The 13314-nt window shown below is 40.1% G+C and overlaps 1 protein-coding gene across 4 annotated transcripts in view; it reads left to right on the forward strand.

The window, feature by feature from the left end:
- The window catches only part of FGD6 (FYVE, RhoGEF and PH domain containing 6), a 63338-nt gene that overhangs the window by 47975 nt on the left and 2049 nt on the right, over positions 1-13314 (forward strand). For 2 of the 4 annotated variants that reach the window (XM_044455529.1, XM_044455530.1), the window contains 10 exons: positions 205-263; positions 1561-1632; positions 2509-2577; positions 3280-3363; positions 5738-5817; positions 6075-6177; positions 6883-7029; positions 8884-8986; positions 9739-9866; positions 11098-11226. In XM_044455529.1, coding sequence (XP_044311464.1) covers positions 205-263; positions 1561-1632; positions 2509-2577; positions 3280-3363; positions 5738-5817; positions 6075-6177; positions 6883-7029; positions 8884-8986; positions 9739-9866; positions 11098-11226 — 974 coding nt within the window. Of the gene's footprint in view, positions 1-204; positions 264-1560; positions 1633-2508; positions 2578-3279; positions 3364-4684; positions 5319-5737; positions 5818-6074; positions 6178-6882; positions 7030-8883; positions 8987-9738; positions 9867-11097; positions 11227-13314 lie in introns of those variants that run through there. The other 2 variants (XR_006417121.1, XM_044455531.1) reach the window with 2 other exon arrangements.

The raw sequence follows: 13314 nt of genomic DNA on the forward strand, positions 1-13314 counted from the left end.
TTTAAGCTAAAAATGGGCTGGTATTTTTGTTATTTTGCCTGTATTTTGCCTCCCACTGGCATGCAGCACTAATGATAAAGGAAATAATTTGCCTTTCTTTCAGATATTTTTTAAAGATTTGTTTCACAGTGTATTTTCAGATGTCAATATTGACTCACATAGTCCCTAAAACAACAGCAGTAATCATTCTGTTTTACTTTTAAGATGCTCTTGCGGTTGTCATAGAGGTGGCCAACCATGCCAATGACATTATGAAACAAGGAGTAAGTAGTATTTCAGTTGAAGAATTCTGTAAGGTTTTAAAAGTATAAACTCAACAGCACCATGTTTCAAACAATTTTAGTATTGCTACTATAGTTGCCTTTTGGTACTGTCCATGGAGGAATGTTGTGCATGGGGTCACGATGGGTCGGACACGACTTCGCGACTAGCAACAACTATAGTTGCATGCTGTTTCTAATTGGGGCCCACTGTGCAACCTTCATTCTGAATTGAATCATCGTTGGGTTCTTGATTGGCCAGAAAGCTCACAGATCTACAAACAGATACCAGGCTGAAAGCTACCACTGCCTATTATACTGTTTTTTTGAAATCTCAAAAGTTCTTTAACATTATCATTTTACTATCAGCTGTTTACCCCCTTGAGATGATTTTTTTGCAGAATGACAGCCTGAATGCATCCAGCTATTGATATATGCACCTTTCCAGCTGTTGAATTGCTAGGTGTTAGAGATCAGGGGTGTTGGATTAAATTAAGAATGGTCTGTAACTACATTTAGACAAAGCCATACAGCAAAATTGTTGCAAACATTTGTGGGGAAACATGCTGGTACATGCACACTGGTCATGTGAGTTTCCATCTATAAACAGACATAGCTGAAATAACCAGGATCTAACTGGCAAAACAAGAAGTGTTGCATCTCCACCCAGACTCCTGATGTTTCTGTTCTCTAACAATGCAGAGTTTGAAGCCAGAGTCTGTACTTTGCTTCTTTCTGGGGTTGTCAAATGAGAAGCCAGGTTCTGGGTTCAGATACAACACTTAAGTTTTCTATTGTTGGCAAGGTCCTGGTTAATTTAGCTAGCCCCCTTCAAGAGGAACCAAGCAGAAGCAATCAAACAACCTGCTTGTTCAGCAATTCAACCTTAACAGTAGAAATACAGTGATAGACTAGTTCACTTTAAGCCCAACAACCTTAATCTCCAGCTTTGCTAGTTGAGGCACTTGAGATTGAACAGCAATTCTGGCTTACTATTTTGTTTGATTGAAGTCTACATTTAAAATATGCCTGCAATACCAAGCCCTTAATTTAACCTGAACTTCCCATTTATAACCTCCCTATTTCAGCTTAATCCTCCTTTCCTTGTGTGTGGCTTCTAGTGATAGATTTCATAAATGTGGAACTGTGATTGACATATGCCAGAAGAGTGAAGCCCTGCTGAAGCCAATTTGAGTTAGCTTCCAATGTAGCTTTATGGACCATGGAAAGATTGTATCTCATATTGGTAATATGTCTAATGGGCAGTTGTTTACAGTGACTTCTTATTTTCATCTTTTAGGATAACTTTCAAAAACTTATACATATACAATACAGTTTAAGTGGTCACCACGAGATTGTACAGCCAGGGCGGGTAAGTTCACTAATAAGTAGAAATGAGATTATAAGAAAACAAACACTTGTTGCCCACCTGTGGGTTATAGCTCTACAAGAGGGGATTGTCTGGGTTCTTCATCGGGCACTCACATTTCCTTTGGCAGTACAGCTGCCATGGCAGGAGGGAAGACAAAGCCTGGCACCATTTCCACAATCCAGTTGCTAGTGCTCCATGGAGTTTTGCTTAGACCAGCCCAGCCAAGGGTTTGTCTTGTTTTCCAACATATGCATCCAACATTTGCATTTCAAGCTTTTCCTTTGCTTTCCTCATTTTTCACACTGGCCCTGTTCACACATAATGACAATGCATCAATTTAAAAACTGATTTTAAATTGTACAGCAGGCATTCTGTCTGCAGCATGTCTGTCTCTTCTACTTTATAACACAACCTTCATAGGTTTTGCAATGTGACCACTGGGTTGTTCAGAGGGTGTCAGCAAACCATGGGTTAACTACTGGATATCTCTGCTTTTTAATTACTCAGCAGTCTGGGTTCACATGTCACACTGCACAAGCTATGAAAAAGCCATTTGTGGGTTGTACAGTAAAGTAGAAGAGCACCTGCTGTCTCTCACTTTCCCCAAGTTAATGTTATGTGTGAACCAAGATCACCCCCCCGCTCTCTTTACAGCAGCAGTGTCCTAGCTTATGGATTTTAGTGCTACTGATAACTGCTCCTCTCCTGGCAATTTTCCATTTCTTTAGGGTCTCTCCTCCTTGACTACATGGTCTCATTCCCTTGTTTGGCTCTTGGTTAGTATGTCAGCATTTTAAAGAACAAAAGAGATTCTCTCTTTGAGATAATATATGCCTTCGGCAGTTGATCTCTACATTTATTTGCTTGATCACCTAGATCTTTTTGAAAGAAGGAACACTGATGAAACTGTCCAGGAAAGTTATGCAGCCACGAATGTTTTTTTTGGTAAGATTCCATAAACATTTTTGCATGCCTAATGCTAGAGTAATTTCATAGTGATGCAGCCAGTCCTAGTAGGTTCAGCTAATGGTTTTGAATAATTTATCTTGGAGTTTGTATTACTGTTTTTCCTTTCACTGTGGCTTCTTGAACTTTATTTCCTTTAGTGCATTGCAACACGTTTCCCATCGGAGATATTTTCTTTTTGAAATTTGTTTTCCTGAATGTTTAGTTTAAAAGAGAAACTTTTGCAAAAATGAATGCCACTTTCTCAGAAGTGCAAAGTCTGTGTACAACCCAGAAATCTGATACTTAGTTAGACTAGCACTTTCTTTAAATAATATTACCTGAGTGTCTGGACTTGGGAGGGTGAGCAGTTCAACATCACAGAGTTCATATCCTTCACGTTATCCCAAATTATGAATTCAGAAAAATGGGGTTGCTTGATTAGCCAAATCATTTTTGAAAAAAGGAACAGAAAGTTTTGCATCCACAAACTATTTCTGAATACAATTTCATGTCTATTTTCATGTCTGAGGCCTCAGTATGCGAGTACAGGAAAAGAGCTGTATCCCACCAAAGTGGCTGTGAGGGGGCAGAGTTTACTTTCGGTACCCTCTCTGGGAAGTTTGCTTTGAAGTGTACACATTTTCTGTATTTTAAATACAATATAATTTCAGTCTCATTTTAATACAATCTTTGTTTCAGTTTAATGATACTCTGTTGTATACAACACCTATGCAGTCTGGAATGTATAAACTGAACAACATGCTGTCATTGGCTGGAATGAAAGTAAGTGAATGAAATTTCTGCCTATTGTGCTTTTTAACAGATAGCTGGAACTCATGTACCAAAATCACCTGTAATAAAAAAATTAGTGTGTGGCAAGACGAAGAAATTATTCTGCTGTGGTCTTTGCTAAAAGATACCATCTTTACTGTTAGTGTCTAAATTTAATAGAGATGTTAGTGCTTTTCTGAGAATAAATGCTTCTGAAATACATCATGGATATGCTGTACAGTTTGTTTTATTATTTATGATATAATATATTTATAATATGTATCCTACCCTTTGTCCAAGGAACTGAGACCAACATGTATGGTCTTCCCTTTTATCCTCAGCAAGTCTGTGAGGTAGATGGACAAATGGTGGCTGGCCCAAGGTCACCCAGTAAGCCTTGGTGAGCATTTGGGTGCCTCTGATCTCAGCATGGTATAGTGGCTACAGCACTGGACTGTCACACTTGAGAGCCTGATGCAGTGGCACACTGGTTAAGAGTACAGGACTGCACCCAGGAGATCTGAGTTCTTCACTTCACTTGGCCATGAAAGCTCACTGGGTGACTGTGGGCCAGTCACTGACTCTCAATCCAAACTACTTCACAAGGTTGTTGTGTGGATAAGATTGAAGAAAGAGAAGAATTATGTAAGCTGCCGTGAGTTCCTTGAAAATGAAAAAGGTGGGATATAAACACAATAAATACATAAATAAATAATATACAAATAAACCCAACATTAATACTAATATATTAAAGAAAAGGAAAGGTAAGTAAAGAATTCAGATAAGAAAGGGAAGTCAGTAATAGAACAATGATTCCAGAATAAATGAGTGCTTCCTGCATTTAAATAAATATAGTTTGCACAAGCAGGAAGTCCATTACAATTCCCTCTCTCCTTCCCCCAGCTTTCAGAGTTACCCCTGCAAAACACTGAAAACTTTTGATCAGTTCATCTTTCGCCAGGCCTGACACACAGCACAGAGCTTTGATTCTTGCAGGAACAAATGCTGCTTCTTTTAACACTAGCTGTTTATCTCTCTGCCTGTCAGATCTTTTACTCTCAGTCTTCTGCTTTCTCAGGTGTTTATTCTCACTTTCTTTTATTGCTTTCTTATTTGTCTCATGAAGAATTATTTTAGCTTCTCTGGCCTGGTTTAGGCAATTCATTGTTTTCCTCAGGAAGTTTTTGTCAGAAGCAGCCACCATTTTGAGTATTTGGGACATGGCTGGACACACAGTTTCTTGATACATGCAAATCAGGTGAGTATGGGTTCTAGAGGTTGTTAACAAGCCACCCAGAAACACCTCCAAAACCCACCATTATGGTGTTTGCAGGTAACAAGAAGCTATGGCATGCCCCCTGTTGGGAGTAAGAAATGGCTGCTTTGGGTGCTCGTTCTCAAGGACTGCTGGCTGGACTCCAGAAGAATCAGAATGTGAAGCAAAACTGAGGGAGCTGGGGAATGTGGACCATGCTGGGACACTGAGATGAGAGAAGCAGAGACACTTATCCCAATACCAGACTCCCCAGGTGGGCAGGCAGTCTCTGGGAATAACCAAGATGTACAGCTGGTGGGAGGGGAGTCAGAGCAGGGAAGTTTCTCGGACACAGACCAGGCAGCCCTGGCTCTGGACCCTATGACATGGCATTAGCAGAGAAGGGCAGCCAAATTAGAAGATTGGTATGTGGAGAGAAAGCATGTTCACTTTCAGAAAGCCCTTCTCAAAGGAATGGGGCCCAGGCATGCTCATAAGGAGAGTTCCTGGAAGTGAATACTAGATTGGGTTCAACAAACCACTCTGTGCATGCTCAATGATTCATACTGGGCGTTTTGTGCTTTTTAACCAATAAAGAATGCTTCCTAAGAAAAATGGTCTGTCCCTTTTGCATGCACCAAGATGGAATCCTGGCTCTCAACAGCCCCAACATTTAAAATTTTGGCTGCCACTATGACAAAAGGCTGCACAGAGAAATTCAACTACTGTGTCTTTTTATCACATGTAAACCAGCTCTTTCCATCAGCCATGAATTTCCCACTCCAGCTGTTTATTCTCTTTACCTCCTCCTCATCTGCCTGCCTTCTTTTTCCATTGCCTGGGCAACCTGCTTTCTTCCCCATCCCCTCTTAGTTCTAGCTGAGCATTTTTGCTCTTTCTACACTGTTTACAGTCCTAATTGGTTCAGTATTTGGGCTTCCCAACATTGAAAATACTCATTTTCTTTTTATTGTCACCATTCACTGCTTTGTAGTCTCTGACAAGAGGCATACCTTGTCTGTTATTTGTGTTCTTTTTCTTGCTAAGCCTTTTGAGTTACAAGTTGATAGAACATTTCCTTTTCTGAGTAAATAAAATACAGATGGGCTATTTGTTCTGTTTCTTTGTCAGGTTAGAAAACCAACCTATGAAGCTTACCAAAATGAATTGAACATAGAAAGTGTAGAACGATCCTTCATCCTGTCAGCAAGGTAAGCTTGCTAGACACAAGCATAGTTGGGGTAACAAAAATTTGCTTATTGTCCTTGCCTAGAATCATGTTGATTCATAGTGAAATGTGGTAAAAGGGGGAAGCTGCTTAATATGCAATTCTGTGCATGGCACGCTGGGACATGCTGGAAGTACAGGATGTTTTTCTCTCCAAACATGCAAAGAATTGCATCCTTAGTTGTGTAAGAACACTGTGTAAGAATGTTGCTCAACTGAAGTATTATTTGACCCCCAACAGTTCTGCCACAGAAAGAGATGAATGGTTAGAAGCTATCTCCAGGTCAATTGAAGACTATACAAAGAAGCGAATCACTTTTAACCCTAGTAAAAGTCTGGAAGAAGTAGGTTCTCTATGGGTTTTTTCTTTTTGAATGCTTGTATATTTTCCTCTTGGAGTTATGCCATGCCCTGTCCCACTAATAGTAGGGACACCTGCCTTTCTGATCTAATTAACTGGCTCTGTACACTGGTTCTTATATTGACTATGCATACTAAAAGCTCAACTTGAACACTCCAAAGGGGAAGAAAAGACTTCATGTTTCACATGTGATAATATTTCTTTACTTATCATGCTACAGGAGGGTAGATTTTGGTTAAATGTTAGTAGACATTTCTTCAAGGCTGGATTCACTGTAAACAGTGGAACCAATTACCTGGCAGGGGGACCTTTCTTCCTTGGAGGTGTTCAGTTGGAGACTGGGCATCTACCTACTGAGTATGCTCTAGCTCTGAATTTCCTGCACTGAATAGGAGGTCTGACTTGACAAAGCTCCCTACAAAGCTTTCATCATGAATATATACCAGATGGGCTTTAGAACATAGCTGTGCTTCTTGCCACTCACCAAACAAAAGCTTTGTTTCCTACTGCAATACACAGCGAAATCAGAAATTGTGCCCCTGGAAACCATAACTCTTTAGAAATGTGTTAATGACATTCATAAAACAGTTGTGGTCTATACAGTTCTAGTTAGAAATATCTGAAGAATATCCTGAAATCTGTCAGTTTATGAGGTTTTCACACATTCATCCTTTTCTCACTACCTTAGGCAGATCTAGAGAAAGAAGAAGAAGATACACCTATAGGGTCAAAGGCTCCAATATGGATTCCTGATACTAGAGCTACCATGTGCATGATTTGTACTAGCGAGTTCACACTGACATGGAGAAGACACCACTGCCGAGCATGTGGAAAGGTTGGGAATATTTATAGCTATATTGCATTTCTGTTAGTCAAAATATTCATTAGCTGGTTTGGCTCCACTGCAGCCTGTCAATGAAGTATTCAAGTTTGAACAGATAGTACTGCAGAATACTGATACTTCACTATGACACTTGCAAACTCTAACAAATGGTGTCAGATCTCTTCCCTTTCCCTGATACAGCTGCAAGGAGGAGATTGGAAGTTTTAATATATAGAAACAGCAAATGCAATAAAACCTTTTCAAGGCCAGAGCCAGAGAAAGTGAGTACGTGTTAAAATTACTCTCAAAAGCAGCCACAGAAGGAGCTAGCCATATGGCTCTTGGGAAATGATTACATAGGATGGAGGCCGTATCCCATCCTTACTGATCTCAGTGACAGGTCAGTGAACAGGGCCCCTAAATATGATTTTACAACGTTAGCAGGCTTATATAGGTATGGGTAATCCTTCAAAATAATCTGGACCCAAACAGCTTAGGGTTTTAAAAGTCAGTGGCTATACCCTGAATTAGTCCTAGAAACACACTGGCAACCTGTGGAGCTGGTATAGAATTAGTTTAATATGAACTCGCCATCTAGTCTTGACAAGGATATAAACTATACTTTGAAGTTGGCTTCTTTTCACTGTTATTAAGTTTAATAACAGTTGGTCTGGTTTTGGATGACGCAACAAAATGTGGATAATTTAAAAAAAAAAAAAAGCATGGAGATGAAAGCTTTGAAGCTCTTGCCAGCCAAGGTGGGGAGCAAGTGTGTCTGCTGTGAGAGGGGCTAGCTTTGTTCTATTATTGAACACTGTGTCCATGGAAGAAGCCCAATGTGCTTTCTGATCCTGATTTTCTTTTGTTAAAAATCATCTAAATTGATGACCCGTGACCACATTTCTGCCAATGGCAATATTTTTGACAGCTGAAAAAGCAGTAACCTGCCTTTGAATTTCATTAACAAGCTGCTACAGAGGGGTAAAATAAACACATTTTGTTTGTTTTCAAACAGTTTTGTTTGTTTGTTTGTTTGGTAGTGGTTTGCAGCGAACCATCAGATTTTTTGCCACTGCAAATTTTGGTCCTGGTCACATGTGGCCCATGGGCTGTATGTTGCCCATATCTGTTTTAAAATAATTACAGTTTCCAGTTCAGACAGAAGAAATTTGGATTATTGTTGACTTATAGATTGTTGCTACATGTGAACCCATGGCTTACCTATAGGTTGTTAACCACTAACAGTTCAGAGTTCAACAAACCATGGGTTTTCTTCCAGCGTTGTTTATGGTTAACTACACATAGTTAAACCATAATGCAGTTTTTTGAAACATAATAACCTACAATTCAGTGCTAACCCATACTCTGGGTTATCATTATGGGCAAATGCGGCATTTCCTGATAAGACCTTTTCAGGTAGAAAAAATCTTATGGCTGTATTCCCTATCTATACCATCTCTCATATCTAATTCCAAAACTTCCGGTGTCTTCAGCCTTTTGGGGTCCATGCTTGGAAACATGAGACGCTGTCATAGATACCAGTATAAAATGGCTGATGCAGCTGCCTGCCTAATTACAAAGGACAAGTAATTTCCTTAAGAAACTGGATTCAAGGCAAAATTTAGGTTTAAGCTCCAATAATAAAGCACACATTTTATCCCATTTACACAATAAAAAACTCATTTCAGAGAAAACTGGTGGCATAAGCCCCCCTCTCCAAAAAAAGAAAAACCCACATATGCCAATGTCCCTGTGTACATACAAAGAATGTCATCATCCCCAGGCCATTGAAACAAATATGCACAGGGAGGCATGTGTGTGTGCGTGTACATGCACAGACATACTTTATACATTCCTTTTTTCCAGATAATCTGTCAAGCTTGTTCATCAAATAAGCATGCATTAGACTACATGAAAAATCACCCAGCAAGAGTATGTGATTATTGCTTTAAAGAACTACAAAAACAGGGTAAGGTAAAAACGTTGCTTTTTGTTTTTGCTACTTTTATTTTTGCTTCAAATTTCTTTTCAGGGGCTGTCATTTCTAGGACGGAAAGAATGTGTAACTTGCAGCAGTTACTTAACAGAAATAATTTAATTCCTAAATGAAGATTTAATGCATTACTGTGTAACATGCACTTTGGTTGAGTACCTCTAGATCTTTTGAAATACAGTCCCTGTAATCCCTAAACATTGATTATGCTGGCCAAAAATATATGGACAGCACCAAATTGTTTACTCCAGATTTAGTTTTTAACCCTTTGGTTCTCCACAGGTAAAAATATATCATGTATATTAATCTTATTTTCTTGTTCTTCAGTCATTTTACATATGTGCATCCATTAATTTGAACTGTATTATGCAGATACTCATTTTGAGTCAATATGAATTGCAGTGTTATGAAAAACATTCGCATACAGTTTATCAGAACCTGGACAATTTTTTAATCACCCCTCACAAGTCTTTTACTACTATTGTTCCAACTGTCTTCCCAAGTAAAACTATAAAGGAAAGGTGTATTTTCCAGAACACTTGAAGGTACAGCAGAATTTTCTTATACCTGTACAAATATTATGGGAGGGAAAATGCTTTTCCTGTCATTTGTGAAAATACTGTCAGAGATAGATGGATGAATGATGCGCATTTAAAATGGCAAGAAACAGAAAGCTGAGCTTTAAATTCTTCTGAAATATAAACCAAATGTAACTGTTCCCATTTCAGATAATCTGTGCACTTCTAAAAATGAATTTCCAGTAAACCATAGATCTCCATCTAGTGCCTTGTCTACAGTGTTGCACAGTATCCCATCAGGAAGAAAGCAGAAAAAAATTCCAGCTGCCCTTAAGGAAGTATGTATTACATATTACAGTAGTTGTAAGATTAGCAATAAATCTGCTAGTAAACTACTAATCTTCAGTAAACTATTTGGGTGTGTTTATTTTTCTTGTGATTTTTGAATGGGGCAAATTACAGGCAGTCCCTGGCTTATGAACACGTTCCATTCCTGAGAAAACAGAAATTTGTCTTTCAGTTGAATTCACATGAAATTGGATTGCTTATAGTTGGCCCTCCACATTTGTGGGAGTTAGGGGCACAGGACCCCTGTGAAAGTGGAAAAAGCGTGAATATTTCTAAGCCCCGTGCCACTGCCAAAACTCACTAGTGCTTCCTCTTTGCAGCAAGGCAATGCTGGAAGCATTTCTTGCTCCAGAAGGGTAGGTCTGGAAGGCATGCTTTGGAGGCCTCCTTCTTTCCTCTTTCACTTCCTCAATCTCTCTCTATGGTGATGACAATTTTCTGCAGTAATTTTTTAGAAATTAGTAGGCCTTATAGCAGTTTGTAATTATGGGTTGTTGGTAACTCAGGGACTGCCTGTATGTCACATCCCGCTTGCTGCAGACCAGTGTGAGGGCTGGTAGTGTTCCACCACCTCTTCCTCAGTTGTCGTTGTGTTCGCGGGGGTTGCACCAGTGCCGCTGGGGAAGCCATGGAGAAGAGACACAGCTTGGTGGGAGCCAGCTATGAGCCATGCTGCACTGATTTGGGTATTTTGTTCTTCTGCTGGCATGTTTTATTACTCAGATTCTGGTTGTTTTGGAGAATTTATTTATTTATTATTGTGCTTGGGAACTAATACACAAAATACTGTATTAAAGTGTATGGTGCTTTTTATCCTTGCCTCAGTGGTCCCTGAGGTGGTTTTCCTGTTTCTGCCAGTCCCCAGCTGTGGAAACGTTGAAAACTACTGCTGTAGAGGAGAGAGCCTTGTGTAGGACTTAAGGGGCAACAGGGGAACAGAAATGACTATATTTACTTCCACTTGAACTAAGCTAAGAGATTTAAACTAGTGCTGGAAGACAAAGCACTAATTATCACTGTCTAATTTATGAAGTTTTATTGCAGTTGGTAAATGTTGCATACCTAACATCATTTATAACTTAAAACTATTTTTGTCCTTTTCAGCAGGATTATAACAAGGACAGTGGATACTAATATTACCAGGTGGCTATTAAAGCACTTGCAGGGAAGCATGTTACAAATTCATGTTCTTTTACAGTACTATATTTATTTTAATTTTAGGTGTCAGCCAGTATAGAAGATTCTTCAATGAGTGGCTATTTGTACAGATCAAAGGGCAGCAAAAAACCATGGAAACATCTGTGGTTTGTGATAAAAAATAAAGTGCTATACACATATGCTGCCAGTGAGGTAAGAAATCAAACCTTAAAACTAAAGTTAATATAAAACATTCAACTGGCAATTGGATAGCATATTAGAGTGGATTCCAAAGGCCTATTTTCTTGTCCAAAGGGGGGGAGCTAAAGTTTGTCAGATAGGCATTTAAAATGAACCTTTTTTTAGACTGCTGTCAAAAGTAAGGCCTTTGTCATGAGCTGGTTCCTTCCTGCTGGTTCCAAAAAGCAAAACAGTTCTTTGAATACAATTCTTTAAAGGATGCTCCATTTATAACAGAACAGTTTGAGCTTTAAATAGCCTTCTACCAAAGCTGAAAAGGGAAGCTTCTGCTCATGTAAACAGTTGAATCCAAATTGGAAACTTTCCCTTGATCCCTCCCTTTCAGTATAGCTTCTTGGCTTCATCCAAAGGGTGGCTTTCACTGCTGGAGAGCAAGACTACACAATTGGCAAAGCCCCTCCTATTGCGTTCATTCTCCCAACACCTCCTCACTGGGTCAAGGACTAGGTCTTGCATCTGCGCCCTCTCCCCTCCTTAAAAGTTCTTTCCTTTGAAAGATATATTTGTACACTTGGCCTGAGAAACTTCACTAGGCACAGTTGAAGGAGCTTAAAAGGCTTCAGCCCCTCCCTGGTCCTCCTCCTGTTCAGAATCTGATGACATTGACTCCCACTGAATAGTATTCAATGTGCAAAATGCTGACCTTCTCTCTATATGCTAATAGAAAGGAGCTGGCATGTAGATCTTTCCTTTCTAGAGTACCTAGCAGCTTGGAGGAACATGAAAAAGATAGAAGGCACTGAAGATGGTGCTTTAACACTAAAGGATCACACAAGTAAGAGAGTGATATAATCATCACCCTTTCTCAGGGCAAAAGTCCATCACTGATTTATTTTTCAATTGGCAGATCACCAATTGATCACAGGTGGGCTTGTCATGTGCTCTTGCCCACCATGATTTTAATCAAGCCAGGGATGAGTTCCCTGAAAATAAAATTCCAGATGGGTAACCATGTTAATTGGGAATAAGAAGCCTGTTTAACAGTCCAGGGTGCGGCAGCCAGGTAACAGACAAATGCACCAGGACACAAGGGAAGGTAGTACAAGGCCAAAGTGCAATCACCAACTCAAATCACAAGGTCAAGTTACAATGCCAGACTGGCCAGGGCTAAAACCAGGAGTCAGTCATAGAACCAGACAAGGTGCAGTCCAGACAGCAAGAGCATGGTCGGAACAAGCCAGAGATCAGGAGCCTGTAAGACAGCGTGGTAAGGAATGGGTACCTCACAACAGTGACTCATGCGCTGGTGACTTCCCGTCTTGACTTCTGTAACGCGCTGTACGTGGGGCTACCCTTGAAGACGGTCCGGATACTTCAATTGGTTCAAAATAGAGCTGCCAGGCTGCTGACGGGGACTGAACGTTATGTTCACATGACTCCAGTTCTCCGTCAGCTTCACTGGCTCCCCATTGAAGTCCGGGCCCAATTCAAGGTGTAGGTGATGACCTATAAAGCCCTAAACGGCTTGGGTCCTGGTTACCTGAAGGAGCGCTTACATCCATATATGCCCAGTCGCCCCCTGAGATCGGCGGGAGAGGCCCTTCTCCGGGAGCCCTCCGTGAAAGAAATTAGGAGGGTGGCTACTCGGAGGAGGGCTTTCTCAGCGCTGGCGCCTAAGTTATGGAATGCGTTCCCCAGAGAGGTCTGCCTGGCGCCGTCGTTATTTGTTTTTCGGCACCAGGCGAAGACCTTTTTATTTAAGCAGCATTTTAAATGTTAATACTGCTGAATTTTATCTGGCCAGGGCAGCTTATTTTATATTGTGTGTGTATGTATATATTCATTCATATATATATATATATAATTATTATTTTAATGTGTATATTTTAATTTATGTGGTTTTAATTTATTGTTGTAAGCCGCCCCGAGGCTTCGGCGAATGGGACGGCATAAAAATGTTTTGATAAATAAATAAACGAGAATAGGAACCAGGAGCAGGCAAGATTCTCAAGCGGTAAAGGGCTTCAGAACACTGGAGATCAGTGTTGCTGAGGCAGTTCCTGAAGGAGGAGCCAGCTCTTAAATAGCTTATCCCTCAGG

This window comes from Varanus komodoensis, unplaced genomic scaffold, assembly GCF_004798865.1.
Source record: "Varanus komodoensis strain SLA01 unplaced genomic scaffold, ASM479886v1 scaffold8, whole genome shotgun sequence".
Classification (NCBI taxonomy): domain Eukaryota; kingdom Metazoa; phylum Chordata; class Lepidosauria; order Squamata; family Varanidae; genus Varanus; species Varanus komodoensis.